The 27569-nt window shown below is 47.6% G+C and overlaps 1 protein-coding gene across 2 annotated transcripts in view; it reads right to left on the bottom strand.

The window, feature by feature from the left end:
* Window positions 1–27569, bottom strand: part of IGLON5 (IgLON family member 5) — a 131491-nt gene that overhangs the window by 29965 nt on the left and 73957 nt on the right. For both annotated transcript variants that reach the window (XM_053398175.1, XM_053398176.1), the window contains exon 2: window positions 453–531. In XM_053398175.1, coding sequence (XP_053254150.1) covers window positions 453–531 — 79 coding nt within the window. The remainder of the gene's footprint in view (window positions 1–452; window positions 532–27569) is intronic.

Genomic DNA, 27569 nt, shown 5'->3' with positions numbered 1-27569 from the left:
CTGGTCTGCCTCCCTATGTTCCTATCAGCCCAAGCTAGTGTGACCAGTGTTCAAAAGGATGGGAGCTGTAGCACAACAACATCTGGAAAGCCACAGGCTCCCTATTCCCAAACACAGAGGTGTGGGGTTGAGTGGGGGCTGACATGGAAGGTCTAATAAGTTTAGAACAGGAGGAAGATATAAGTCCATACAGCTTGAGAAACTACAGCAGCCTTCCTTAACCTGAAGAGGTTTTGGACTATAAATCCCATGAGCATCAGCTAGCAGGACTCCACTGGCTAGGTTGGATGGGAGTTGAAGTCCAAAACCTCTGAAGACCACTAGGTTGTAGAAGACTTTTGTCTAGTCCATGGTAATAAATTAATGGGGAGGGCTCATCATATCATCCAGCAGGGATACACACACACATATATATACAAACACGCACTCCTCGGTCAGAGGGAGAAACTCACCTTAGTGTTGCATTGTCCCCTTGACAAACTGTGTAATTGTCAGCTGGCTGGTTAAAATCAGCACCCCGAACCAGCAGTCCTGCACAGTGAAAGACACAGAGAGAAGTTGCTGTTAGAGTGAGGCCGAGGGATTGCCATGCAGAGTGATCCAGGGATGGCAAAACAAACAACACCTCTTTTAGGAGTGGAGCTTTTAAAGTTGTTATAAGGCCGAAACCTCTTGTCGATGTAGAAACAGGCAGGTTTTCTGAGCTTTCCCATTCTTATTATCATCCTGTAAGAATTCTGCCTGAAGAAGAGTTCTGTATAACCTAGAAGTGACGCAGCCCTGCATCAACAGAGGATGATGTTCACAAAATGATTTATGATTAGATATCACTCGGCTGTCAATATATTGAGATGCTCTGAACTAGGAACGGTTGACTACATCAGTTTCCAATTCTCTCAGTTTCTTGGTTTTTTTTCCAAATCTTAAATTTGGCTCTCCACATTTCCACATCAGTTTGTGATTTATTTATTTTTAAGTTCCCATGAAAATTCACCAGCATTTTAGCACACATTTCTACTAATACACACATTTTTGCAAAGTGATTTCCCACAACAAAATGTGTTCTTGTATTTATTTTCACTGCACTAAACATACTTTACCCTAGTCCATGCATTTATGTACACACAGCTTGTCTGGGTAGCTGGTCTGCAAAATTCAGACTGCTGTGCAAATTTCGAAAGATGGCTTTGTTTCAGCTTCAGAAAGTGACAATTAGGCAAGTTCACCTTTAAATGCGAAAGCAATTGAATGTCTCCCCCATCCACCCTCTGAGCTAGCCACTCTATTTTGGGTTACAATAGTAGAAAGCAACACTGCAGCTTGTTTACTTTCTAGGGTTATTCACATGGCAATCTCACAGTCTCACCCTAGACTGACAAGGAACAGAGCATGTAACCCTACTGATGCTCCCAAACCATTGCCTACAGCAGATATAGGCAAACTCCAGCCCTCCAGATGTTTGGGACTACAACTCCCATCATCCCTGACCACTTGTCCTGTTAGCTAGGGATGATGGGAATTGTAGTCCCAAACATCTGGAGGGCCGGAGTTTGCCTATGCCTGGCCTACAGTTTAGCACCCACAGGCAGGTCAAGAGATCATTTTTAGTTAAAGGAACCTTTCTTGGCTCTCTCTTTTCCCCTTCAGCACTGCAATGGTTGTATTGCACGCGCACACACACACACACACACACATCATGCAAGCCCCTCACCTGCAGTTTGAAGTGGCACAGGCTAGGAATAGCATTGCCACATGATCTGCTTTTTGTGTAAACTAACTGTAAATCTTCTTTCCCATTCATTTACATCTCCTTGGGGTATTAATGACTCATTAGCATTGCTGTAGTTCTCTTTGAGGTATCATTGACTGAACAGCACTTAAGTGTGTTGAAGTGCACGGTGTGATTTCTTCTTTACCTGACAGCAGATGCAAGCATTGCATCGCTTATCCACACTATCAATGACGCTTCTGCTTAAAGCGACAACAACCTTGACGATGCCTTCCCCTGCTCCGGCCCCAAACACACAAACACACAAATATGAAGACAAGTGTCAGAAGAAGAAGTCCATTTGGCCCTGACTCATAAGATCCCCTTTCTCCAAACATTGTGCTTCTCTAAGACAAAAGGAACAGAGGCAGAAAACAGAGCGCAGCAGCTCTCTGCCCACCTTCAATTCCCAGCAACTTGTCTTTGAATGCACACTCTGCCTCTGAACATTGAGGTTCCATTTAGACAGACTGACTGCTGGATTTCCTAGCCACCTTCACCTGGATCTGACTTGTGAGATTCCACCTGTGCAAGGCAACCACTGACTGAGTATATGGCAACCACCAAGGACATTAGAGTGCCAGCTCCTATCAGGGCTGTTAAGAGAACATTTGTGAAACGATCTGACTCACGGTACAAGCCTCTCTTCTCTTCTGAATTGGGGTAGAAGGTGCATGTGCATACATAGCCTAGATTGCCCGAGGGGTCATCAACAGGAATGCCTCATCAAATGTGCCTCAGTTTTCTATCCCTGTCAAAAATCCACTGACTCTCTTTCTCCCTCTCCCAGTGATCTAAGGTCAGGAGGCTTAGAGGCTGGGCTGACAATAGCTGGAGAAAGGGTCCAAGAGACAAGTCCGTAGATCCTGAATGTCATGATGTGCAAGCTGGTCATTAACAGGTTCTGATGCTGCAGAGTTAGGAATGTCATGAGTCAGATGCCTGGCTTGACTCTTATTTGAGGGGGCTGGAGGTGTTGTTGTTGAAGCACATGGTCCCTAGGGATGCCCAGACCCAGATTGTTGGTCATCACGAGCTTGCGATTTGAAAGCAAGCCCAGGATTTCAAAACATGCAAAGGTTGGGCAGCAGTAGTAGAGATAAACGGCACCATTTGTCATTTCCAAAGTCTGGCTCGCCCACGGCAATTCATCACTTGATATGATGACTGCTGCCATCAGGAGGCGGTGCTGTCATCAGGGCAAGAATTTGGGGCAGAAGTCAACAGAAGGAGCAGGAGAAAACACACAAACGCACACTAAAAAAACAGAGCAAGGCTTAGCTTCTCACATGCCGAAGTAACTGAAGTCAATACACATCCCAATCTAAAGTAGCCCAGGAACTATGGGCCAGAGTCTAAAATTATCTCCCTGCACTGCTGCTCAAAGGGATGAATAATTAAGGTGAAAACCCACAGAGAGACTAAAAAGAGAGGGAGTGAACTTCCAGGCTGCCGCTATTTTGGGGTGGGGTTCAACCACATACCAGCAAATTCAGGTTGCAAAGTTATAGGCTAGCTGGGAGCTCTTGCACAGCATAACTGCTTCTCCAGAAGATCAGACATTTTTTTGCAACAGGGAAAGGGAAGGGAAAATTCACTGGGAATGCAACTGGGAATTTTGCACCCCTGCAAACAAATCAGGCCAAATGCCCATTGAATAGCTAACGTCGTTTAATCTCCCTGGATAAAATGACCAGGATGCATGTTCAATAAGCAGGTCATCTAGAAGCATCCAGATAGAGGGGAAGGTGTATGTCAAGGCTCAGAAAGCCACATCCTCTGATTTGGAAGGCCTCGAAAGAAGGCGGGGCTGGCAAACTGGGGGGAACCCAGAAAGAAGCACTCCGTGCTGCAACATTTGGTTGCGGCTCCCACTTGCCTGCTCTGCTACAAAGCTATGGACCCTTCTCTTTTGGAAGGCTTCTCTTTTCTTGACTTCCTAAGACAATGACAGTTTTATACCCCTCCGGTGCTGTCGCTAGAGTGAGAAGCCCTCTGCTGACTCCAGGTTGCCGCTGCTTCCCTTCCATGGGAAACTGGAAATCAACCAGCCCTGTGACACTTTGCACATCCAAAGAAGGCTGATTGCCGAAGAATTGATGCTTTGGAATTATGGTGTTGGAGGAGACTCTTGAGAGTCCCATGGACTGCAAGAAGATCAAACCTATCCTGAACCTATTCTGAAGGAAATCAGCCCTCAATGCTTACTGAAGGACAAATCATGACGCTGAGGCTCCAATACTTTGGCCTCCTCATGAGAAGAGAAGACTCCCTGGAAAAGACCCTGATGTTGGGAAAGATGGAGGGCACAAGGAGAAGGGGACGACAGAGGACGAGATGGTTGGACAGTGTTCTCGAAGCTACCAGCATGAGTTTGACCAAACTGCGGGGGGCAGTGGAAGATAGGAGTGCCTGGCGTGCTCTGGTCCATGGGGTCACGAAGAGTCGGACACGACTAAACGACTAAACAACAACAACAAGCTCCAGGCACTGAAAACAAGGCCTGAAGCTCAGCCCTGGCCTTAGAGCACTGAGGCATTGCTCCTATCTGATATACCCAGTCACTATGCCCACCCTGCCCACATTTATAAATGGGGTCCAGGTTGTGATTGACAGGCATCAGCATCTGGGAGAGATCCGAGGGTCAAAGCTTAGTCAGCAGCCACGCAGCAGGGGACCCGACCAGCATCATTTTTATTATGGATTTATTTATTTATGTCCTCCAAGTGATTTCCTTCCACTGCCTAGCACAGCGCAGGTCATTCAATGGTGTCACCAGCATTTGGGGGCATCTGCTGCAAAGACTGGAGCCAGGGAAAGAGGTGGAGGGATTTGGACAGAGTCAGCCCCCTATCCTCTGCCCTATGCATGAGATTGCACCCTTTTGGTCCTATTCATGGTTAATGATGCCTCTTCACTAGAGCTATTAAAAAGTGTGTGTGTTTGTGTGTGTGTGTGTGTGTGTGTGAGAGAGAGAGAGAGAGAGAGAGAGAGAGAGAGAGAGATTTTCAAGCAAATTCTTCTCGCCCTATACTGGCCTGCAAAAAATCCGAATCTCTCTCTGCTCCTAATTTGCCATCAGTCATGGGCTACCTGTTACATACTCTCATAGCTATCTTTTTGTCCACAGGCTTCAAATATCAAGGACTAGCAGCTGCTCAGCAAATATCAGCAAAAACACTCGCTGTTGTGATGGACCGGTGTAGTAAAGAGAGAATCTGCATATACTAAGGACTCAGGCTGGGTTTGCAGGCTCCCAACACGCAGTGCATTTTTGGTAGCTCGGCACACAGAGGAGTTGCATATATCCCAACATGGTGGGAACCCTGTAAGTGTAGGTCAGACAACTCAGATTTGGGGTGGAGGGTAGGGTTTGCCTTTCGGTGCGATAGCACCCCCAAATTCTGTGCTTTATTTTTCCTCAAAGAGTCAGGAAAGCCGGGGGGGGGGATCCATTTAGGCACAGTGTCATTCCCTGCAAAAGTCCCCATGGTACCAAATTTGTTAGTCGCAACCCAAACTCAGAACACATTTGGTAAAGTCCTAAAAATCCATTCCAGCGATTGTGAATTAAAGGGGTTGCATCCACTGTTAGTCGTACTCAGAGTCACACCCACTGACCTTAAATCGTTGGTTTGTTTCCCTAAATTTACACGCTGCTTGACTGGAAAAGCAACCACCACCCTCAGAGAAGTTCACAAAAAGAATAAAGCAATGGAATTATCAGTAGAGACAATATAAAAGCAACTATTTACGATGATCAAAAATAGGGGAAAACAGCCATAGGCTAAAAAAACCAAAGAAGACACATTCTACAAAAACAAAGAAGACACATTCTACAAATTGGGATACAGGTCTGAAATGAGTAGAACTCCCTATGGAATGAGTGGTGGAACACACACACACACAGAGAGAAAGATATCTATACAGATATCCATATAGATATATTTCCAGTTTCTAAATCCAGATTAGGAGGGTGTGATCTAATTTTGCTTGTGTGTTTGTGTGCCTGTGGAACTCAGACCAGGTAAGGCAGCCTGCCTGACCTTGCCGATTCTTAAATCTGTCCACAGATCAGCAATGCATTGTGTGTATGTCTGTGTGTGTGTGTGTGTGTGTGAGAGAGAGAGAGAGAGAGAGAGAGAGAGAGCGCAGGAGCCTGCCTGGGCCCCTCCGGTGAAGTGGTTGATTAAGATTCTGTCTGGCTGACGAATGGAGCCGGACACAAGTCGGAGAGGCAGACGGTTGCTTTGCATGCAGAACCAGGGAGAAGGTGACGAGGGAAGAAAGAGACATGGACAGAGATCAATCACAGCCTGCGCAAGCCCCGCTAGCTCTCCTCAGCAATGCCTCGCAAGCCTCCGGCTGTCCTTTCTCTCTTTTCCTCCAAGCCACCACCAAGCCCCTCTCCGTTCCTACACAGCTTGTGCCCCACCAATCCTATCAACATCCCTCAGAGGGCGGAGGCTGTGTGCTCCAGGTTTCCCTTTGGCCCAGCTCCCCATCTCTCTCCATCCCAGATAGCCCTCCCCTATGACAGATTGCAGTAGGCAGGTATCTAATTGGCGGCTCTCACTTGGATGTGACATCGTGTTTACTTCATGTTCTCGCTCTGGCTACGAGTGGCGACTGTCAATATCCAGCAACTGGCACCATGGCACTCAGACAGCTTGAGGGTCACAGCAGATGCTGCTAAGCCAGCAGTCCCTCCTGGACCAGGACGTCTGCTTAATGCATGCGCTTAGCACCATTGTCAGGGCCTGGAAGCACCTAGGACACATCATGCCTCACCAGAAATCCATGCGCACACGCACACACTCACTGACCTTGGTACCTGGTGCCAACAGGCTGTCTGGAGGAAGGGCTAGCTCCTGAGCATGAGCAGAGTTATTTTCTTTTAACATCAAAGACAAATGGAGGGGCAGTCAATGTGGGACCTTGCAGATGTTGTGGAGGGCAACTCTTATCCTCCCCATGCTGCCTGGGGTCTATGGGGAGTTGGTATCCAAGAACACCTATGGGGGTCACTCATCTCGCTTTACTGGCCGAGGGAGCTGACGTTTGTCAGCAGACAGTTTTTTTCCGGGTCATGTGGCCAGCATGACTAAGCCGCTTCTGGCAAAACCAGAGCAGTGCACGGAAATGCCGTTTACCTTCCCGCCGGAGTGGTACCTATTTATCTACTTGCACTTTGACGTGCTTTCGAACTGCTAGGTTGGCAGGAGCAGGGACTGAGCAACGGGAGCTCACCTCATTGCGGGGATTTGAACCGCCGACCTTCTGATCGGCAAGCCCTCAGCTCAGTGGTTTAGACCACAGCACCACCTGTGTCCCTAAATTACCATCTAGCATATATTCAACACAAAAAACAGCAACAATTTGTTGTTGACAAAGGACAGCTGGACATATAAAGAGCCCCATTACCTTCAGTAGCTAAATCCGGCCCTGTCTCCATGCCATTCATGTTTTTATAAAACTTGGTAGCTCAGGAAGAAAAGGCGGCATTGCAAACTCCACCAGGCAATGGTTTGCTAACATTTCAAGAAGGGTTGTAACTAAGAGGCGGAGCAGTGGCTGTTGGCTACAACAGGATGCATGTTTCAAGCCTGATTCAGCAGTGGGGAGAGGTGGGGGCACATCTGCTCCTGCAGGCACCCATTGGTGACCCCTCCTGTAGACAATATTGAGCCATGTGGACCAAGGGTCTGCTGTAACTCAGTATAAGGTAGCATCCTATGTTTTGTGGTGTCGTCTCCCCCTCAATAAAGATTGGAGTGCCCCAATTTAAAGACAAAAAACAGCCTTGCTAGATCACATCAGAGGTTCATTGTTCTAATACTCCTGATTCCCATTTTTAATAAAAACGCACTCCAGATGCCACCAAGTCTAGGGAGGCACTGTATAAAGTAATAATAACAATCAATTACTCTGAGTGGAGCTCTACGGGAGTGTCTGGTGTGGAGGTTAAAATAGATGATGTGCAATAAAACAACAACAACAACTGTTGTACTTATACTCTCCTTCCTTGGAGGTTTTTTAAAGCAGAGATTGGATGGCTATCTGTCATGGATGCTTTCGCTGAGATAATTATATGCCTCTGGATTTTATTTACTATTTATTATTATTCCATCCCTCCTTCCCTTCAAGGAGCTCAATGGGGCATCTCTGACTCCTCATTCTGTCTTCACAACAACCCTGTAAAGTAGGTTAACCTGAGAGACCATGACTGGCCCAAGGCCACTCAGTGGGCTTCATGACTGAGTGGGGATTCAAAACCTTCTCTCCCAGGTCCTTGTACAAGAACTATTAACCACTGCACTGCACTGGCTCTCTGCTATCTGATTTCCACTGGTGGAAAAAACATGCAAGCTTTCCTCTTAAACAGAACACACTCTCTCTCTCCATCAGACAATACCGAAAAGTCACTCGTTCCCTGGTATATAGAGGGTGACGTTACATATTAAAGCAGAGCAGAAGGTTAATATGGATGAAAAAAAAATCCTTGGGGAATGATATTCTGTTCCTTGCCCTCACCCAAGAAGCAGGCATCACAGTTAATTTTGCTTCCCTTCATCTTCGTGTTGCAAATGCCCCATTTTCAGGTGCCAAGTTCCGGTATCTTTCATAGTAATGGGATATAGACAGCTGTTGCCGTGTTGGTCCCAGAGATTAAGGAGCGACAAAATGAGTTAAGCAGTGTTTTTATTGCAATGTGAGGTGGTGCCTAAGGACTCCCCTGTCTGCACTGACTGACTTTCAAGCACGATTCAAGGAGCTGGTTTGGATGAGGGATGGTGCCAGCCTGGTCCCTGAAGGGCCAGATTTGGGAAGTGGCAGGGCAGGGCAAGGCGGCAGTGTTATTGGGGCCATTTCCGAGCCACGGGGGGTCAAATGCTTGCATTCTGAAACAGGGCACGGGGTTAATTTAGCTGCCATGGGCTGAAAGAAAGAGGGAGTAAGGAAAACACAGGCACCACGTCCAGCATGGAGACAAGTATGTGACCACGTTGCCATGCCAAATACACTGTACAAGGTCTAACCGAAAGTCACTACGACTTCCCTGCTCATGGTCTGTTTGTTGTTATTTGCAAGCAGAGCTTGCAACAAGCCTTGCAGTGCAGATTGCTTCTATTCAAGAGTCTAGCTGGCCAGCAATGGTCCATTGAATTCCGCCTATTGCTTTAAAAAATAAATTTTAAAAAAATATTATTTATTGAATTTATATTCCGCCTTATACCCAGGGGTCTCAGGGCAGTTCACAGAATAAAATCAAGCTATAAAACCACAAAATACATAATAAAAATAAAAACAACAACTCAATAGCTCCCCCCAAACCATATTTTGAAAGGGCATAGGATGTAAATCAGATCAACCAAAGGCCTGGTTATAAAGGAACTTTTTGCCTGGTGCCTAAAGGTGTATAATGAAGGCGCCAGGCAAACTTCCCTGGGGAGAGCATTCCACAGATGGGGAGCCACAGCAGAGAAGATCCATTCTCATGTTGCCACCCTCTGGACCTCTTGAGGAGGAGGCATATGAAGAAGGGCCTCGGGAGATGATTTAAGGTCTGGGTAGGTTCATATGGAAAGAGGTGGTCCTTGAGGTATTGCAGTCCTGAGCTATCTAAGACTTTATAGGTCAAAACCAGCACTTTGAATTGGGCCCTGAAACTAATTGGTAGCTAATCTCCTTCCACCCACAACAGTCAACATTCTGACCAGACTGGTTTGGGGATTTTCCACAGTAGCTGTAATGGTTATAGGGGTTGCTTGTGCGTAAGTTGCCGCCACTCCTGGCTAGGTTGCCTGGTTAAACCTTTTCTGTCTGGACAGCCCTTCACTTCATGGCTGTTTCAGTCGCTAGCAGAATCTGTCAGTGGGCGTTTCTTGAACCTCTTCCAGCACAGAAGTTCTTTGACGCCAAGTCTCCGCCTACTCTCCCTGCGCGGAAGTCTTCTGCGCAGGGTGGGTGTGGGTAGCGGAGGACCCGTGCTCTCCCCGCTGGTCTCCGGCGAGGAGTCCTGGAGCCCCCTCGCCGATTCCCCCATCTGCCCCCCTTTATCCCTGGTGTTACGCTGATTTCCTTCCCCAGCCGATGAGCTGCCTCTCTCCCTGCTGGGCCCTTCTCCAGCATCGCTTGGGAGCCTTGCCTCCGCCTCTGGCTCCGATGGCAGTTCCCTGACAGTAGCGTTGAACTCTTTGGACAGACAGAAGGGTTGGAGCTCTGGGGCAGAGATAGCATGGTGGGTTTGCTGAGGAGGTGGCAGATTCAGCCTCCAAGGAGTGCATCTCGGCTGTTGCTGCTACTGTGGCAGCTGGAGATGCAAGCCTTGGAGGCTGCACCGACTGTCCCTGTAGACCCAGCCACCTGAGACAGCCATCTCACCTTGCCTCATGGGAGGACCGGCCCTGGTTGCCTTTTTATCTAATCGCAGTCCTCCTCCATTTGAAGCAAACCATGAAGAATTGTACCCAATGCCCATTGAAATGGGCGGGCATGACTAACTTAGGTCCATTAATTGTTACAGGTTACTCTGACTCAATTTGCCACAAGTCAGAATTGGCATTCGTTTGAAACTGATCGTGTGCACCTCTGCCTTGGTAAGCGCTACATCTAAAAGGGAGGACATAACGTGTCAAAATCTGCCATGCTGTATTTGGGATCCAGGGATCTCCAAACAAAGTGCATTTGCTCAGTATGGAGGTTGACAAGGGTGAGATAAGGAGAGTGCCCTGCCAAGGACTGGCGGAAAAGAGCCTGGCACTGTGAGAGACGAGTCCCTGTCTCCCCAGGTCTGACCTTCCTGACTCCATCAGGTAGAAATGATTATATTGACAGGCAGCCATGTGTGCCAATGGGAAATGGAAGAAATTAACCAAGGAGGGGGGAATGCAAGGTTGGGGCTCTCCATACGGATGAGCAGAGGCTGGTTACTGAGCTGGAAAAACAATGCTTGGGAATGTGGTGATGTCTAACCCAGGGATGCATTGACAAGATACATCCAGATACTAAAAGTAGATTTAGGAAGTTCTAACACAGGTCACATCTAGAGATGTTGAAGAATACCTTCAGGAATGCAGCCAGGAGTGGAAATCCCTGCAACATCAGAAAATCATGCAAGTGAATAAAAGTGCCATTTGCTACCACTATTTTCTTTTAGTCTGCAAATATTGTGTAATTAATTGCTTTTTTCAGTATTTCAAAGCATATTTTTCCCCTCAGAGAATTCTGGGTGATGTAGTCTGCATGCTCTCTCTCTCTCTCGTGCGCGCACACACACACGGACACACATACAGAGAGAGAGAATTCTCAGCAACTCAAAGCAAACCATAGTGCCCAGAATTTCTTGAGGCAGGTATGTGCTCTGAATGTATTTCAGTGGTTTAATGCAGTGGTTTCCAATTAGCGAAGTACTGCAGACCCCCTGTTTTTCAAAAGCCAAGCCATGGGCTCCTTAATTTTGGAAAATGTTGATGTATCTATGGTAGTTTTTGTTATGCAAATGGTGCCACGGACTCCCTGGGTGGGTTACGCGGAGCCCCTGTGGTCTGTGGGCCACCAGCTGGGAACCACTGGTGTCATGTATACATCTCCTCAGTCTAGAATGTGCATGAGCATCATAAGTGGAAGAAGTTCATGTACTGAACCAGGCAATTGCAGACTGCAGCACCATCACTAGTACTCACTGGTCACCACAGAGTCTCATCTGCAGCCTACAGCCTTAAAGAGAAGCCAGGGAGTTCTTTTGGCGCAGAAGGGGAAGAAACTGTATCCTGAACATGGTTGGTCAAGCCAGTGACGTGCACTTGGCTCTTCACCCTAGGTTATTGGCAGTGGGGGTGTTAGCTACGGAAAAACTCTCCTTGTGTTATATTTATGCATAATGGGTTAAGGGTGCATTTTCCCACATAGAGGGCCAACTTCCATGCTGTACCCCCATTTTTCCTTGGAATATTTTATTTTATTTATAAGCTTCATAGATTACCCACCATCACATGGATCCTGGAATGGCTTACAAATTTAAAACAATCATGAACACCTTATAAGGCAATGTATTCATTATAGAACGAAATGCATTTTTTTTGTTCCATTTTTTGATTTCTTACTGTTCTTTTTAAAGAAAAGAAACCTTTCAGCAGCAGAATCACCTACCTCAACTCTGTATTTGACATACTTAAAAAACCCCAAAAAAGCTAAACTAAAAACCCACCTAAAATGTCCTGGAGGTATATATTATATATTTAAAGTGGAATGACAAGGTATGTTCCCAAGGAATAAACTCAAAGAAACCCTGGTGTAGGCCTGTGTAGAGAGCGCCCTGCTGAATACTGAATTCAGGCTCTACACAGGTGCTGGACATGAAAGAGGTTTATTAAGCCAGACAAAGACCTCCTCAGTCCATCTCCCTTGCCACTAACACATCAGGGCCACAGTGAATTCAGCACACTAAATATTGACCCCGTTCAGCACAGCATAGCCCCACTCCTGACTCGCCCTCAAGAAACAAACCAACAAGGGTTGGGAAGTGGCTCTTGATTTAAAGGAGACACTAGTGACCCTTCTGGGGATGCTTACCATCAAAAATAGGCGATGACCCAAGCTAAGCGGAGGCAATAATCTCAGGGTTCTTGGCAAGGAGGGTTTCAGGACCATGGATAGCGATCCGATTGGCAAGACGAAGGTGTGTCATGGAGCAACTGGCAGGTGCTTGTAGCATGGGTGGTGCTAGTGCCCATTGCAATTGGCAGAGCAGAAGGTGGGGCGCTCAAAAGTAGACAGAGGTAGTGCCAATGGTAGGCGGGGGGTGAGAGCCAATGAGAAGCAGAGCCAACTACTGTATTTTTTGCCCTATAGGACGCACCATCCCATAAGGTGCACCTAGTTTTTTTGGGGGGGGAAATAAAGGGAAAAAAATTATTTCCCCCCCAGGCATGGGGCTGGGGAGGGGGAAGCCCGAGCTTCCCCCGACCCCAGCCCCCAGAACAGGCAACTCTCCGCAAGCCGTGGGAGCCCAGCGCCGGGCTCCCGCGCCTTGCGGAGAGCTGCGCGAAGTCTGGGCGTGCTGAGCTCGGTGCGCCCAGCCTTCGGCATGCATGCAACTCTCCACAAGCCACGGGAGCCCAGCGCTGGGCTCCCGTGCCTTGCGGAGAGCTGCACGAAGCCTGGAGAGCAAGAGGGGTCTGTGCACACCGACCCCTCTCGCTCTCCAGGCTTCAGCGAAAGCCTGCATTCGCCCCATAGGACGCACACACATTTCCCCTTCATTTTTGGAGGGGAAAAAGTGCATCCTATGGGGCGAAAAATATGGTAATTAGCGTTTCCTCTCCATCCTCCTGTAAGGAAGATCACTGAGACTGAGACTTGGGAGGAGGAAGCATATAGGCTGTGTCATGCTCCTGGGCTGGTTGTAAGTCAGAAGACAGACAGATGGGAGCTGGTTGAAGTCAGGCTGAGGTTGGTGGAGCAGTGCTCCACTCCCGCTAATAAACCGGCCTCCACTGCTAGGTATTCCTTGTTCTGGTCTGGAGCCATGACACTGTCACATTCCCTGTTCCTTTCATTCTGTGCATCTCTTAGAATGTGGAGATGCATGGACTGTTTCAAGCCCACTCATATATATAGGACCATAGAAACATAGAATTGTAAAGTTGGAAGGGACCCCAAGTGTCATCTAGTCCAACCCCCTGCAATGCAGGAATCTCAGCTAAAGCATCCATGACAGATGGCCACATGGGGCTTGAACCCATGACCCTACTGGGGAATGGCATTGAGATAAAATTATTGCTTGTACATTTTTCTGCAGAACAAGCTCCTGTTATAGGCACTGGACTAGGGGTCAAGCAACCCTTTCCCTATCCCATAATATATCCCCTTACTTTTTAGCCTAGCCTATCCTTCTTTCTGCCAACCTAGCAGTTCGAATGCATGTCAAAGTGCAAGTAGATAAATAGGTAGCACTCCGGAGGGAAGGTAAATGGCATTTCCGTGCGCTGCTCTGGTTCGCCAGAAGCGGATTAGTCATGCTGGCCACATGACCCGGAAGCTGTACGCCGGCTCCCTCGGCTAGTAAAGCGAGATGAGCGCTGCAACCCCAGAGTCATCCGTGATTGGACCTAACGGTCAGGGGTCCCTTTACCTTTACCTTTACCCTTCTTTCACTGCACTCAGAGCTATGTGCAGAGTCTCCCAGCATCACAACAAGCCTGTTAGGTAGGCTAGGTTGAAAACGAATGATTGGCCCAAGGTTAGCCACTGAACTTCATGTCTCATAGTGCATGCTAATAAATGTTTTGTTGTTGTTTAGTCGTGTCTGACTCTTCGTGACCCCATGGACCAGAGCATGCCAGGCACTTCTGTCTTCCACTGCCTCCTGCAGTTTGGTCAAACTCATGCTGGTAGCTTCGAGAACACTATTCAGCCACCTCAGTAAATGCCACTGAGTAGTTCAATGGGGCTAACTCCCCAGTAAGTGTGCACAGGGTAGCAGCTACAGCGGAGATTTAATCCCTGGCCTTTCTGGTCCTAGCCGGGCATTCAAACCCCTAGACCACAACAAATGTCTTTATTCCCACGTTACAACCTGGAAAAAGCCATCAAAAGCCCTGCAACTGTTGTTTTCTCCTCTCTGCAGTAAAAGAATTGAGTAGGTTCAATTCAGAATGCAGAACTACAATCTGAATGAAAAGGCCAGTCTAGGACATCCATGAAAGTTTATGGCAGGCTCCTTGCATGTGGTGCCCTCCAGACATCACTGGACTTCAATTCCCATCATCCCTGACCACAGGCCATGCTGGCAGGGGCTGATGGGAGATGAGGTCTAAAGCAGCTGGAGAGCACCAGGTTGGGGGAGGCTGCTCTAGGAAAACTCCTTTAGTCATGCCCTTTGCTCGAAATACCTGAGGAGGCCCCCTGATTTTTGTCCTTGGTTGGATGACTAAACCCCAAAGTTCAGAGGAGTGCAAATTTTGGAAGATACTTCAGTTCATATATTGTAAGTATGAATCGGACAGGTTTCCATTAAAATCATGAGCCAAGCTTCTCCCCTATTCCAACCTCCAGCTGCTGCTCCACAGCTCAGGCATGAACCCTAAGTTGCGGGTAAGGAAGCTGGGACTCTGGAGATATTGATGGACTACAACTCCCATCAGCCCTGACCATTGACTGTATTGGCTGGTGCTGATGGAAGTTGGAGGCACCCGCATTGGCTGCCCCTGATTTAGGGCTTCGAAAGCAGTAACCAAAATATTCCATTAAACCAAGGAAGAGACCAATAGCCAAATGCAGCTGGAACAATTGAGATCTCACATCATGTTCCAGAGGACTTGGTCAAAACTTCGACAGCCACATTTTGAACCAGCTGCAGATGCAGAAATAGACTTAGGGAGGGTATGGGGCAGTTTGAGGAGCCCCCATTTTCTCCCCCCCCCAAGCTGTTAAGCCTCTCCCCCCCCCATTCGCTGCCACCCCCTTAACGCTGCTCTTCTCCGGCATTCACTTCACTGGCTCCGGCTAATTAGAATGATTAATGGTGCCTGGGAATTATGTAAATTGGAGTGAGGTGAATTTGAGAGGCAGCGGGAAGAGGGTGGTGTGGTGGTGCTGAGAAGTCAGGCCTGGGAGGCTTTGCTTTAAGTCGCAGGGAGGGAAAGGAGGGTGTGGGCTAAGGTTTTTGTTTTTTCTTTCCTCAGTTGCCTTCTGGGAAAACCCTCGATTTCCTCCAAAGCTCACAGGGGGACAATGGCGGAAAATGTCAGTAATGGTGGGCATACTTCAGAGAGAGAGAGAGAGAGAGAGAGAGAGAGAGAGAGAGAGAGAGAACACGCTTGTGAAGCTTGAGGGAGGGTTGGCCAGGCCTCAGGCTGAGGAAACTGCGGCCCTCCAGATGTTGTTTGACTCCAGTGCCCATCAGCCCCAGCTAGATTGGCTAATGGTCAGAGCTGAAGGCCACACATTCATCACCCCTGATTTAAGGCATGCTTTCACAGAACATTCCTGCCAACCTAGCAGTTCGAAAGCATGCCAAAGTGCAAGTAGATAAATAGGTACCGCTCCGGCGGGAAGGTAAACGACGTTTCTGTGCGCTGCTCTGGTTCGCCAGAAGCAGCTCAGTCATGCTGGCCACATGACCCGGAAGCTGTACACCGGCTCCCTCGGCCAATAAAGCGAGGTGAGCGCTGCAACCCCAGAGTCGGCCACGACTGGACCTAGTGGTCAGGGGTCCCTTTACCTTCACAGAACATGGAGGAACATGGGGGAAATGGGAAGCTGCCTATACCAAGTCAGACTATTGGTCCTTCTAGATTAGTATTGTCAACACTGACTGGCAGCAGCTTTCTGGAGTTTCAGGCAGGAGACACCCCCAGCCCTACCCAGGGGATTGAACCTGGGGCATGGAAAGCAGACACCTTGCTGTAGCGCTTCCTCACGATTCCTTCCTAGCAGGGCTGCCAGGTAGATCTGGCGAACTGACCATTTGCCCTCAGACTTTTCCCAGAATGCTCCACGACAGACATGGCAGATGCACAGGAAGAACTCAGCCAGCAAGTCAGCAACCACTTGAGAACAGAAAAGCCTTGATGGGTTGACTGAATTCAATAGACGGAGCAGAAGGACAAGGAGTATGAGCTCTTGCCCCTTGGCCCTTCTCCTTCTAGCATATTTTCATTGTTCGTCCATTACAACTTCAACTTTTTTCTCTGCAACAACGAGGACTAGAAACTTATTTTTTCAAGTATGGGATTAAACCCAGAAGACACACGGAAGACAATGCAGGAGACACATGTGGCGGATATGTGAAAAAAAAGTCACTGCATTCCCTGCCCCCCCGGCAGACAGATGTTCTGTCCAGAGTTTGCCAGCTGCAAAAGAGGCAAAAATTTAGCTGCTGCATCTCCCTCCATCACTGCATCTCCTTACTGGGAAAAGCTGCTTCTGCTGGATTCCCCACTGCTCAACAACTTTTATTTGCAGGGAAATAGGCAATCGTGCCTTCTTTACTCTTTACAGTATATTTAATATGCTTTCTATGCAGAGCTTCTCTGTGCGAAGAGCAACTGCTCTGAATGAAGTGGCCAGAAGTGGTCCCGCAAGATTTGCCTCTCCGCACTCTGTACATGGGCAGGCATGCAGCTGTGAAAAGGGAAGCAGCTTAAACTTATACACAGAAAAAAAGCATTTCTATGCAGCCTATGAGCCAGACTACACAGCAGGGATAATGCAAGATATTTTGGTGGCTGGGGCAGAAAGCCCAAGTTGACTATCCCTCCTAAGACCACCAACCTATGATTTTAAAAACACCCATTCAGTGGGTGGAGACACACAGGGGAGGGTTTGGCCACTATGGGGTGGAACTAGTTTAACTTTTTAACATGGGGCACAGCCTGGCAGATCAGGGCAACTGATGGAAATGTCATTAAACCACAGGATTTCCAAATTTGTTTTTAATTTACTAAAATATTTCCACCCCACCTTTCAGGTGCAAAAGTACCAGCTTGGGGGGTTATTCAACAACAACAAAATACCCAAGGCAGAGCTGAAAGCAAAAGTCCCAAAACAGACAGGTAAGATGCCTGATGGCTGGTCACTTCCCTTCCCTTCCCATTACTCTTCCACAGCTCCTGCCTGTTTCAATGAAGCTTTTGCAAGAAAACACGGGGAGGGGAAAGAGATTCACTTGACGCATCAGATCATTCTCTATCCTGTTTGCTGCCATGTGTGACATGCAGATCTGCAACCCATCATCAGCTCCAGCTCTGCTCATCTCCCCAGTGCAATATTAGGTACATTATCATTGTTTCATCATCATCATCATCATCATCATCATCACCATGCTACCTTGCCTGCTGCAACCTTCTTCCCTCTTCCTTCCCTCCCCTCTCCTCCATCCAGAAATCTACCGCCAAATTTCATGCATCTCAGCTAGACCACATTTCAGGTTTCAGCACTGCCTATCCATCTCCCTGCTGCATCCAGCACAAATGTCCCATCCTAATTTCCAGGGCCGGCCCAAGACACTGTGACAGTTGCAGCATTACGGCCCCTTCCTGGGGAAATCCAAATGGATGTTCCATTCTGCCATCATTTCTCTGGTGTTAGGAACTGGAAAGACAGTCATTATGTCAGAACAAAATGAATCTTTGGGCTGACATGAAGACAGAATATAAAGCTGGTCCCCTCTGCTGTAGCAAAATTCAAGCCTCACACTTTTAGCACCTCCCCTGCCCTCCCATAGCAGCCCAGACTCCTGCTCATGTCAGCACCTAAAAAACCTAGCCTGCATTTTCTGAACTTAAATTCAGGTCTCCACATTTCTGCAGCAATCTGTGATTATTATTTTTATGAAAATTTACCGGCATTTTAATGTGAATTTCTCCTGCTGAGCACTTTCATTATATGTGGCTTTGACTAACATTTACATTTCACCAGGCAGTTTCTCCTAATGCCATGCATTTGTGTATGTCATTTTCACTGATACATGCACATTTATGGAGCCTTTTGTTTAATTTTGTACACATTTCTTCATTGGAACATTGCACCGCAAATTTCAGAAAAGTGCGGATTTCAAAGGATAACTAAGTTTTTATTTGCAAATTGGTTCAGAAAGTGTGCATAAAGTAGCATCTCATTCAATTTCAATTTCTGCCCTGTCCCTAAGAGGCAACCACCCCATTCTGCCTACTCAGCCTTGCTTACCTCTAAAGCTCTCCCTCTCCTGGCCTAACTTCTGCCCATAACTACATGTAATGCATTTGCCTGTATTTCACCCCTTGTTTATCCTTCCCCCTCCATTGCTTCGCAGCACCATCCCACTGCCTGCATCCAAATAGTAGACTCCTAGGAGCATGAACCTATCTTGTTGCACTGTAAATGTGCCTTGCACACTGATGAAGCTATATAATAATAATAAAGAGGGCTGTGTATGACCCCCCAACCCAATCCAGGTTACATCTGATCCTGATCTGACCTGAATCAAATAGATTATGGGAAGCAATCCTAATGTTTAATTGCATCCTATTAAACATACAGTCAGGAGTGGGAAGGAGAAGAAGCAGGTACTGCATGAGCTGGTGAATGGAGGATTCAATCCTGTTCAGTTTGGCTATGTGCATGCGCGCCCCTGCTGGGTACAGATCCATGCAGTCAAAGTGAAGTGTGGGGCTGTTTGAAAGCCCATCTGCAAACAACTATTCCTTAAACCTTGCCTGCCTGCCTCTCCATCATCCCCCTCGCTGTCTGACCATTTGCCTTTGGGCAGCTCCGGATGATTCCTAGTGGGGCTACCCAACTCAGGGCAACCCAGGGCTGTCTCAGGGCCCAGATCCACCCAAACTGTCCCAATTTTGTTCCGGATTCAGCCCGATCTGGTGCACAGCCCTAAAACAAAATAACCAGTGATATTGCACACACAGTTACTCATCCACGCGACATTTAAGGCGACAGAGTGGGACCGATTCCATTATTTTTGAAATATTGATACACAGGGCCTCTCTCTCTCTCTCTCTCTCTCTCTCTCTCTCTCTCTCTCTCTCTCTCTCTCTCTCTCTCTCTCACACACACACACACACACACACACCAATTGCTTAAGCCTGTCTAATCCCCCCTTTAAGACCATCCCTCCTCCTTAAAACCTCCATAATCCTACAAAGAAACTTAAAGGAACTGAAATCTCCTGGCACGGCCTCAGGAGCTTCTTCTTCCCTCTCATCTCTTTTTTACACAAAATCCCCACTCAGAGCCTTCCCCGATCCACCCATCGCCAGGGAAACTGAGACAGGAGGCCGGGCCTAGGCCTCAAATGAAGAGCGCAATTTCAAATGCAAGAATCTGATCCGGAGGCTCAGTCAATTCCTCTCCCTGCAACCACCGCAGTGGAGAACTTCGAGGCTGCTGCTGTGTTCCTACCACATGCTTCTTTCCAAGGCTCTACCACGAGACGGGTCAGCCCCAAGGCAGCTCCCACTCCTGGGTTTGGAGGGCTGGCAGGCAAGATGTGTGGAGTGGTCCCCACTGCCTCCTTACTGTCACCGCTGACAATTTGCCTCCTCATCTCCTTCTGAGTCTAAACTGCCCCAAGGGAGAGAACATGGCCAGTGGGAAATAAAGCTCCGTTGCCTCACTCCTCGTCACTGCTTACAGAAATATTCTTTTGTGCATTCAGGATGATTTGTAATCATGATGCTATTGGGGTGGTTATACATGATCCTGCTCTGAGTATTGTTTTCCTCCCTCCCCCAACTCCGAAAAAAAGTTTCAGGGCAGAAACTTATAAAACAGTTTCATAATTGGGCTAGTGGAGTTTGTGCATGTTCACCAATCTCAGGTTTTGGGAGTTTTCCTGCATGTCTGAATAGCCTTGGGTTCCACACCATTGGAAGTCCAATACGAGAGTCAGTAAAGCCAGAGATTTGCCCTATTTTCAGGAGGAAGGGTTGGAGAGCTGGCTTCACACTGTGTAAATTGCAAGGGAGCAGGCTTGGGGCATACTAGTTTGGAATCCCAGGATTTAACCATTAATTGTAGATCCCTACTTCCCCTTTCCCCTTTGTTTCTGGGGCTGTAGGTGACCAAGAAAAGGTGGTGGTAGAAGCAGCTACCAGAGAGTGAGGCTCACTGGCAACACTGCAGGGCTGTTGTGTAGCAGTTAGACAAGGAAGGGTGTGAGAGAGAGGCTCCCCTTCACCCCAGACACAACGACCTCTAACCCCCCCAAAAGAACAACCACAAATTGGAATGAATGCTCAATAAACAGCTGGCATTGACTAATCTCCCTGCAAACAAATCAGGATGAGTCCTTTATCAACAGGTCATCTGGAAGCAACCGAACCTCTGCATAAGCTTTGCGAAGGCAAAACAAGAAGTCTGGCTATTGCATTTGAATAAACATCCACAAATTTATTAGTTGAACACATGATAGATAAAGTAAGGATATGTACAATTTTATAATATTCAGAGAACAATATGTGCAAAGAAATCAGGGAGGGGAGCTGAGGGAAGTCCTTGGTGGGGGGAAGAGGGAGGGGTGGGGGGAAAGGGGGGGAAATAATGTGATATTGATATTTTGTTATGCTGAAATTGTTTAATAAAAATACTTTAAAAAAGAAGAAGAAGTCTGGCTATTGCAGAGAAAATAACTTACCAACTACTGTATATGTTTCTAAGGGTAAGGAAAACCCAGAACATTTGTATACCATTTGGTGGGATTTTATTTATTATGTGTCTAACTCAGTTATGCAAAACTCTTTTCCCCCACCAAGTCATGAAATATGGCTTTCATGATGTGCTTTTCCGCTTTTATTTTTCTAAATTATCTTGCTCCGAGTCTCTTTTTTATATTAAAAAAAAACCTCTGTGCTGCTCCTGTGTTTTGTAACTTTGATGGTGTCCTTTCCTGTGTGTACTTTTGACTTGACACTAATAAAAAACCCCTATGAAACAAACAAACCCTGGTGCACCAGAAAGGAGAATTTTGACAAGCGCCGCTTCTTCCCAGAAGGCACAATATAGGGGAGAGAAGATGCCCTCTCCAGTTCTCCCCTCTGTGCCAGTCTTCTGTGTTGATTAGCATTTAACAGTCTTATCACGGCCGTCTCTTATCCTTCATGCGCTGCACCAGCATAAGGAATGCTCACTCTGTTTCAGATCATGGGCGCCATTTCAGATGTGGGGCCGCTGATCAAGTCTGTCACGCCTCAAGTCACAGCAGGGGAGGGGTAGCATAGAAGGGGCGGAGGAGGAAAGTTGCCACTGTCTGAGCAGTGTGTTTGAGGGGGGTGGGGGTGGGGAGAAATGCGGCAAGGAGATGGCTGGGTTCAAAAGACCTTTAAAAGTGGGCTATACTTTTATGGGGTCCCTTTCATGGGGTTGGAAGAGGCAAGATTCTCATCTACATTTCATGGCTCACTCTTGGCAGAGTGAGAGCCAGTGTGGTGTAGTGCTTAAGAGCGGGAGACTCGTAATCTGGTGAACCGGGTTCGATTCCCCACTCCTCCACTTGCAGCTGCTGGGTGACCTTGGGCTAGTCACACTTCTCTGAAGTCTCTCAGCTCCATTCACCTCACAGAGTGTTTGTTGTGGGGGAGGAAGGGAAAGGAGAATGTTAGCCGCTTTGAGACTCCTTCGGGTAGTGATAAAGCGGGATATCAAATCCAAACTCTTCTTCCTCTTCATGTAATGTGCGTGTCCAATTGATGCATGGCTGCCGACACCACTTTTGGGCCCTGGAAGGGGGCAGAACGGTGGTGGAACGGGGTGGAGCAGGCTGACGGGCAACTACCAACATCATTCTGATGTGGCCATGGTCTAACTACCATAGAAGTTTCGTGCAAGCCAGTAAGGAGCAATGCTCGATAAACAGGTCATTTAGAGGAGCCCTAGGTCTCCAAACTACAGTTGTGTCATGGGCAGAGACGAGCTACCTTCATTTTTCTTCCTCTCTTGTAAAGGAACTGGTGTCTTTGGCACAATAACTTAGAAAATTTAATTGGTCAAGACGATCACCATTCTGAATGTTGAATCAGTAAGCTGGCCAAAAAAATGTTTAGGGGTACTCTCATTTTCCTACTCATATTGAAATAGATTCACAAAATGTTTAGGGGTATGTGTACCCCTGCGTACCCCCAGAAAAAGCACTGCACCTCTGTATACTAATTGCTGGGAGTTTCAAGTGGGGAGTGTGAGATCAAAATGCTGGATGAGGTGGGCTTTTGGGTCTCATCCAGCATGCCTCTCCTTATGTTAACCCTGTTTCATATTTTACTGATTCTCTGTTTTTGTCCCCCCCCCCCCAGCTTCTCAAGGGACTGCGGGGGGAGCATGCACGGGACTTACAGGATTGCCAACTTTACCTTCTGCTCCCATTCCTTTATCATCAGCTTGGCATGCAGCCAATTGCAGGTGATTGCGCTTATCTCCGGACTGTGAAAAGCCTCACCTGCCAATTTGCAGCTCCAGCTCCTATAAAAGGCACAGGAGCAGACCAGGTGTTTGTTCTCCCTGATGAGTTGGCAACTGCACCTCCCAGCTTGCTTAGCTTCAAAAGAGAGAATCGCATCGGACACCTTGAGACCGTTATCCGGGCATGTAAGCTTTTGTTCCTCTTCCCTTCCTTTTTGACTCGTCTTCCCCACGCCTTCCGTCCCCGCAGCCTGCAGAATTTACCTCCTCCTCTCCCGATCTGCCCCTGCAATCAATCTCTGCCAATAAATGGCTGGCATTCCCCAATTACTCAATTAACTCTTGACCCCTCTGATGTGCCATCAATCACTCTTCACCTGGGCAGAGTGTGTCACTGCCCTCCTTCTCTAGGCGCCAGCTCAGATCCAGCTCAGCAACTGAGTCGAGGCCGAAACCAGACAGGTGCTTAGGTGCCTCCTGAAGACTTCTTGATTTGGTTTAGGAACACTTCCCCCAAAGTGCAAACCCAGCCATTTCCAAAAGCTTTGACGAAATGCTTTCATTATTTTTAGCATTTGTATGGATGTTCTTTCTTTTTTAAAAAGAGTATTAAATAGATCTTTATTTTTCTTACAGCTTGTGTTTCTGTGCTTATTCTGTTTTTATCCTTCAGCACCATGAAGCAGTCTATAAATTTGTTTAATAAATATATCTTTTTTTAAAGGGGGAGGGGGGAAATCTGGTAGGAAGCCCCAAGTCTCCATCTGGAGAGTCTTAGAAATCAAAGGAGGCTGGGAGAAGAGACAAATAGGCAGCAAGCTCTAACGAGCTACTCACAGATGACATCTGTTCAGAGGTGTCCGGGGCAGCGAATTCATTTGGTGTCTCATCCAATGTTTGGAAGACCTTGCCATCCTGGAGGGGCAATGTCCAGGAATAAGATAACACGCATGTTTCCGTCTTAGAGTTTTCTTCTCTTAATCTGCCCTGTTCCCGCACTTTTTGGCACTCCTTCTGGCTCCAATCAGATCAGCTTAATCTGCTTCAGACCTTCAGAAAGCACGTTAAGTGAATGTGCGAAAGCTGGGGGGTCAGGGGGTCAGACTCGCTTCTCGGTCCCTGACCCAGTGGCGGAGCAAGGGGGGTGCAGTGTGGGCGGGCTGCTCCAGGTGTCATGGCTGAAGGGGGTGACAAAACGCCGGGCAGCACTCACCGTGGGGCCTGCAGCCCACCCGAGCCACACACCTCTCCTGGGAGAGACGCAGTGGCTTGGGCGCATGCAGGCTCTGCTCTGCCCAAACGGTCCACCCGCTGCCTTCCCCCCAGCTGTAGGGTGGCTGAGAGGCAGGTGGCAGGCAGACCCCAGAGGCCCCATGGTGTGCCCTGCCCCTAAGTGCACCGCTCTAGATGCCCAAGTGGCTTCCTCCGCCGCTGCCCTGACCTCCATGCTTTGTGTGAACACAGCACGTCACAGCCAACTTGTCTGCACATAGGCTAAGGTGGCCATGCGCCCTACTTTGCAGAGGATGGTCCTCTATTCTGAATGACTTTTAGGTGAGAATCTTCTGTTTGAAAGCGGTCTAATCCAAGCCCAGTTTAAAGAAAAAAGGAAGCCTAAGAAGCGAGATCAGGAGGGGCCTTGAAGTTGCCCAACAGCGCTGAGTGTTTGCGCAGCAGACAGAACAGGTCTCCTGCTCACAGTCTCCCCACTATGGTGGCATGGGTCGTGTTTCTATTTCAATGGCAGCCATCATTTTAAAATGCGCATCTATATGTGGAAATCAGCACGTGCAAATTTCATCTGACTCTGTGTCCTCGTTTGTGGTGATGCATCTCTTCTAATGCAGGCTGTTTTTGCACAGTTGGGGACCCATGAAAACAGGGGCTGCCGGCACACATATAAAACCCCCCTTCTCACCCCAAGGAACACAGTCCAAAGACTCTGCCAGCCCCATTGTATGCAACTCCATCTTCCAGGGGAGTTGCAAGCTACTTCAAGGATTTAGGGCACAGGCCCATGACACAAATATGCATAATTGTACAAAGTGCCTCTGGGCAAATTAAGCTGGTGGGTGGCTGAGGTCTCCTAGGCATTGTAATCTGCAGCACACCCAGCTGCTTTGTAAGCAAGGTAAAAAAAGAAGAAGGGTTTTTTTTTAAAGTGAGAACAGAAAGGGCAGGAGTGGGAATTGGTGACTCAGCCTAAATTTCCTTGGTTCTTATTTTTCCAGTTTCCAGTTCTGTTCTCTATACTTTCATATTTTGTTCTTTTGATGAACATCTATCAACATTTAAGGGTCAATCTCTCTCCATAGACACAATTTTACCCAATATGCACATTTTTTTTGCAACACACTTTCCCCAAATATAATGCTTTCTTTGTATGCTGTTTTTACACATAATATGCATTTATGTGCACACTTATGTGTACCCTAGTACATGCATTTTTGTACACGTTACTTGTCTGGAGAACGGCATTGCAAAATGTGTAGAAGTGAACATGTTCTCAGGCTTTTGCAGGCCATTAGTACCAGCTGGTTTCATTTATTAACAACAGATTGTAGCCAACAGAGATAAACTCAAAACAGATCCATTGGAACGCGTGAACCTCAGTTAGTTGTTCATATTACCTTCAATGGGTTTACTCTGAGTAGCATTGGATTCAGCCTTTTATGTCTGGACTGACCCGTTGGCTGCTGTTTGGTTTCGCACTGTAATTTCACAGTATTTCTTTTTAACTTTACGTCACCTTTTTACAATTTTACAGTTGTTATAGATGTACAGTGGTACCTCTGGATGCGAATGGCATCCATTCCGGAGCCCCGTTCGCATCGTGAAGTGACCGTAACACGTGACTGCGCATCTGCATGTGTGCGGGTTGCGTTTCGCCGTTTCCGCGCAGGCGTGTGGCGTCATTATGAGCGTCTGCGCATGCGTGAGCGACGAAACCCGGAAATAATGTGCTCTGTTACTTCTGGGTTGCTGCGGAGCGCAACCCGAAAATATTCATCCTGAAGCTACTTCAACCTGAGGTATGACTGTATGCAGATGAAACAAAATGAAAATGCATATCTTATATAACAACGGCAATAAATGTGTAGATGTGCTTTAATGTGCAGGGTTCCCCACCCCCAAAATGTGTGTGTGTCTGTTTTTTCATTGTCCTATATTGAAAGATTTTTGGCAGAAGGTAACCAAAACTATCAACAGACCTGTACGGAACAACCTTACATTTGCAGAGCAAAATATCCTCTTGAATTATATACCCAGCACATGGAACCTAACAAAAGCACAATACGAGTGGACTCCTGGTGAATTGGGGAGAAAACCGAGGTGCTAACTTGAATAAAATATTGGGGAGCAGGGCAGGTAAGCCCTGCCCCACATAATCGACCACAAGGCATGCCACACACACACTATTTGAATGGCAATGCTTATCAGCTTGGGGGGGGGGGAGGCTGATCCCCTCAAATATTTTATTGGGGAGGGGGCAAAGGGACCTCAATCCCTATAGATACAAGCTGAAGTCAGAGACATTGATGCTTCTGAATACCAGTTGTTGGAAACCACAGGAGAGAGAGATCTCTTATGCTCAGTTCCCGCTCAAGGTTTTCCCTATGCGAACAGGATGCTGGACTACATGGGCCATTGGCCTGATCCAGTTCTTATGGGAGGCATTAACCCTTTGGCCACTATTTTGGGCCCAATGTGAACAGGCCTGCCATTTACAAAAGTGAAAAACTTTCACCGAAGTGAACAAGAGCTCTCCCTCCGATCCAAATTGCTCAAGCAGCACAAACTACTTGATTTGGATCAGAACCGGTGCTTTTTTTCTGGAGGATACTCAAGGGTATACAGTACCAACACCCTTTTTCCCTGGAAGGAAAGCACGGATCAGGACCACGATGGGTGGGAAAGGTGTACAGTTCCCCTGCCCTCCATGTAAGGGTTGCGACCTGGATCTCTCACACAGCAGTGGCAGTTTGTGCAAAAACACCCCAAATGAAGCAAGCACGCAAGTGAACCTGAACTTCATGGCGTGGTTACACAGCTAAGGTAACATGCAGCTTTCATGTCCAAGCACATGGGGTTGCAGGTGTTCATACTACAGATAAGATGCATCACCCATCTTGACTGCTATAGACTGGGGAGGGGGTCTGGAGCCAAAAGAGTGACAACTCCAGTAACTATTATTAATAACATTTCCATAAGACATCTCTAACAGGCAAAAGAATAAAGGACGGCGGTTTGCCAGGGGCCAGGAAATAAGAGCATCCCCCTGATAAATTTGGCACATTTGAAATGTATGCCTTAACAGTATCTCAAGGGCTCCTTCTAGTTCAGCGCCAGACCTCATCTTTTCTGGGTCTCTCTTCTCCTTTCCTGTCTAATTTTTATCCACCTGTCTCTCTCTACCTCCGCCGACCTAATCCAGTCTGTCTCTCCTTGGGCCCGGGGCTCACGGTTAGCTGTCTCTGTCTGCTGTGACCACATCCCTTCATCATCGCAGAGGCAAGAAAAGTGAGCCAGGGAATGCCAAAGCGGGGAGATGTCTGGATTTTAATAAGAAAGTGGCTCTCCGCGAGCTTATTGATTGTGAAAAGGCCACTAGGGTGGGAGTGGCGAGCAAGCGAGCGAGATGGGTCGTGTTCAGCCTCATGCTGTCACTGAGGCAGCAGTTAAACTAAGGAGAGAGAGAGACAGACAGACAGAACCACTCCCTAGATCTAGACCCGCTTCCGATGGAGGCTGCTCCATTAGAGTAAATGGGGCACTGCTCCACAGTTTGCACTCGGCCAGCCCCCACTTGCCTCCTTCTTACTTATAAATAGCCCAGGGCTGGCCCTGCCTGTCAGTTTCCTTCTCCTACGTCTCTGTTTTGCCTTTATAGAACTGAACAGGGAGGAGG

The sequence above is a fragment of the Podarcis raffonei genome, chromosome 8 (genome assembly GCF_027172205.1).
Source record: "Podarcis raffonei isolate rPodRaf1 chromosome 8, rPodRaf1.pri, whole genome shotgun sequence".
Lineage (NCBI taxonomy): Eukaryota > Metazoa > Chordata > Lepidosauria > Squamata > Lacertidae > Podarcis > Podarcis raffonei.
This window is presented reverse-complemented; position numbering and strand designations above follow the sequence as displayed.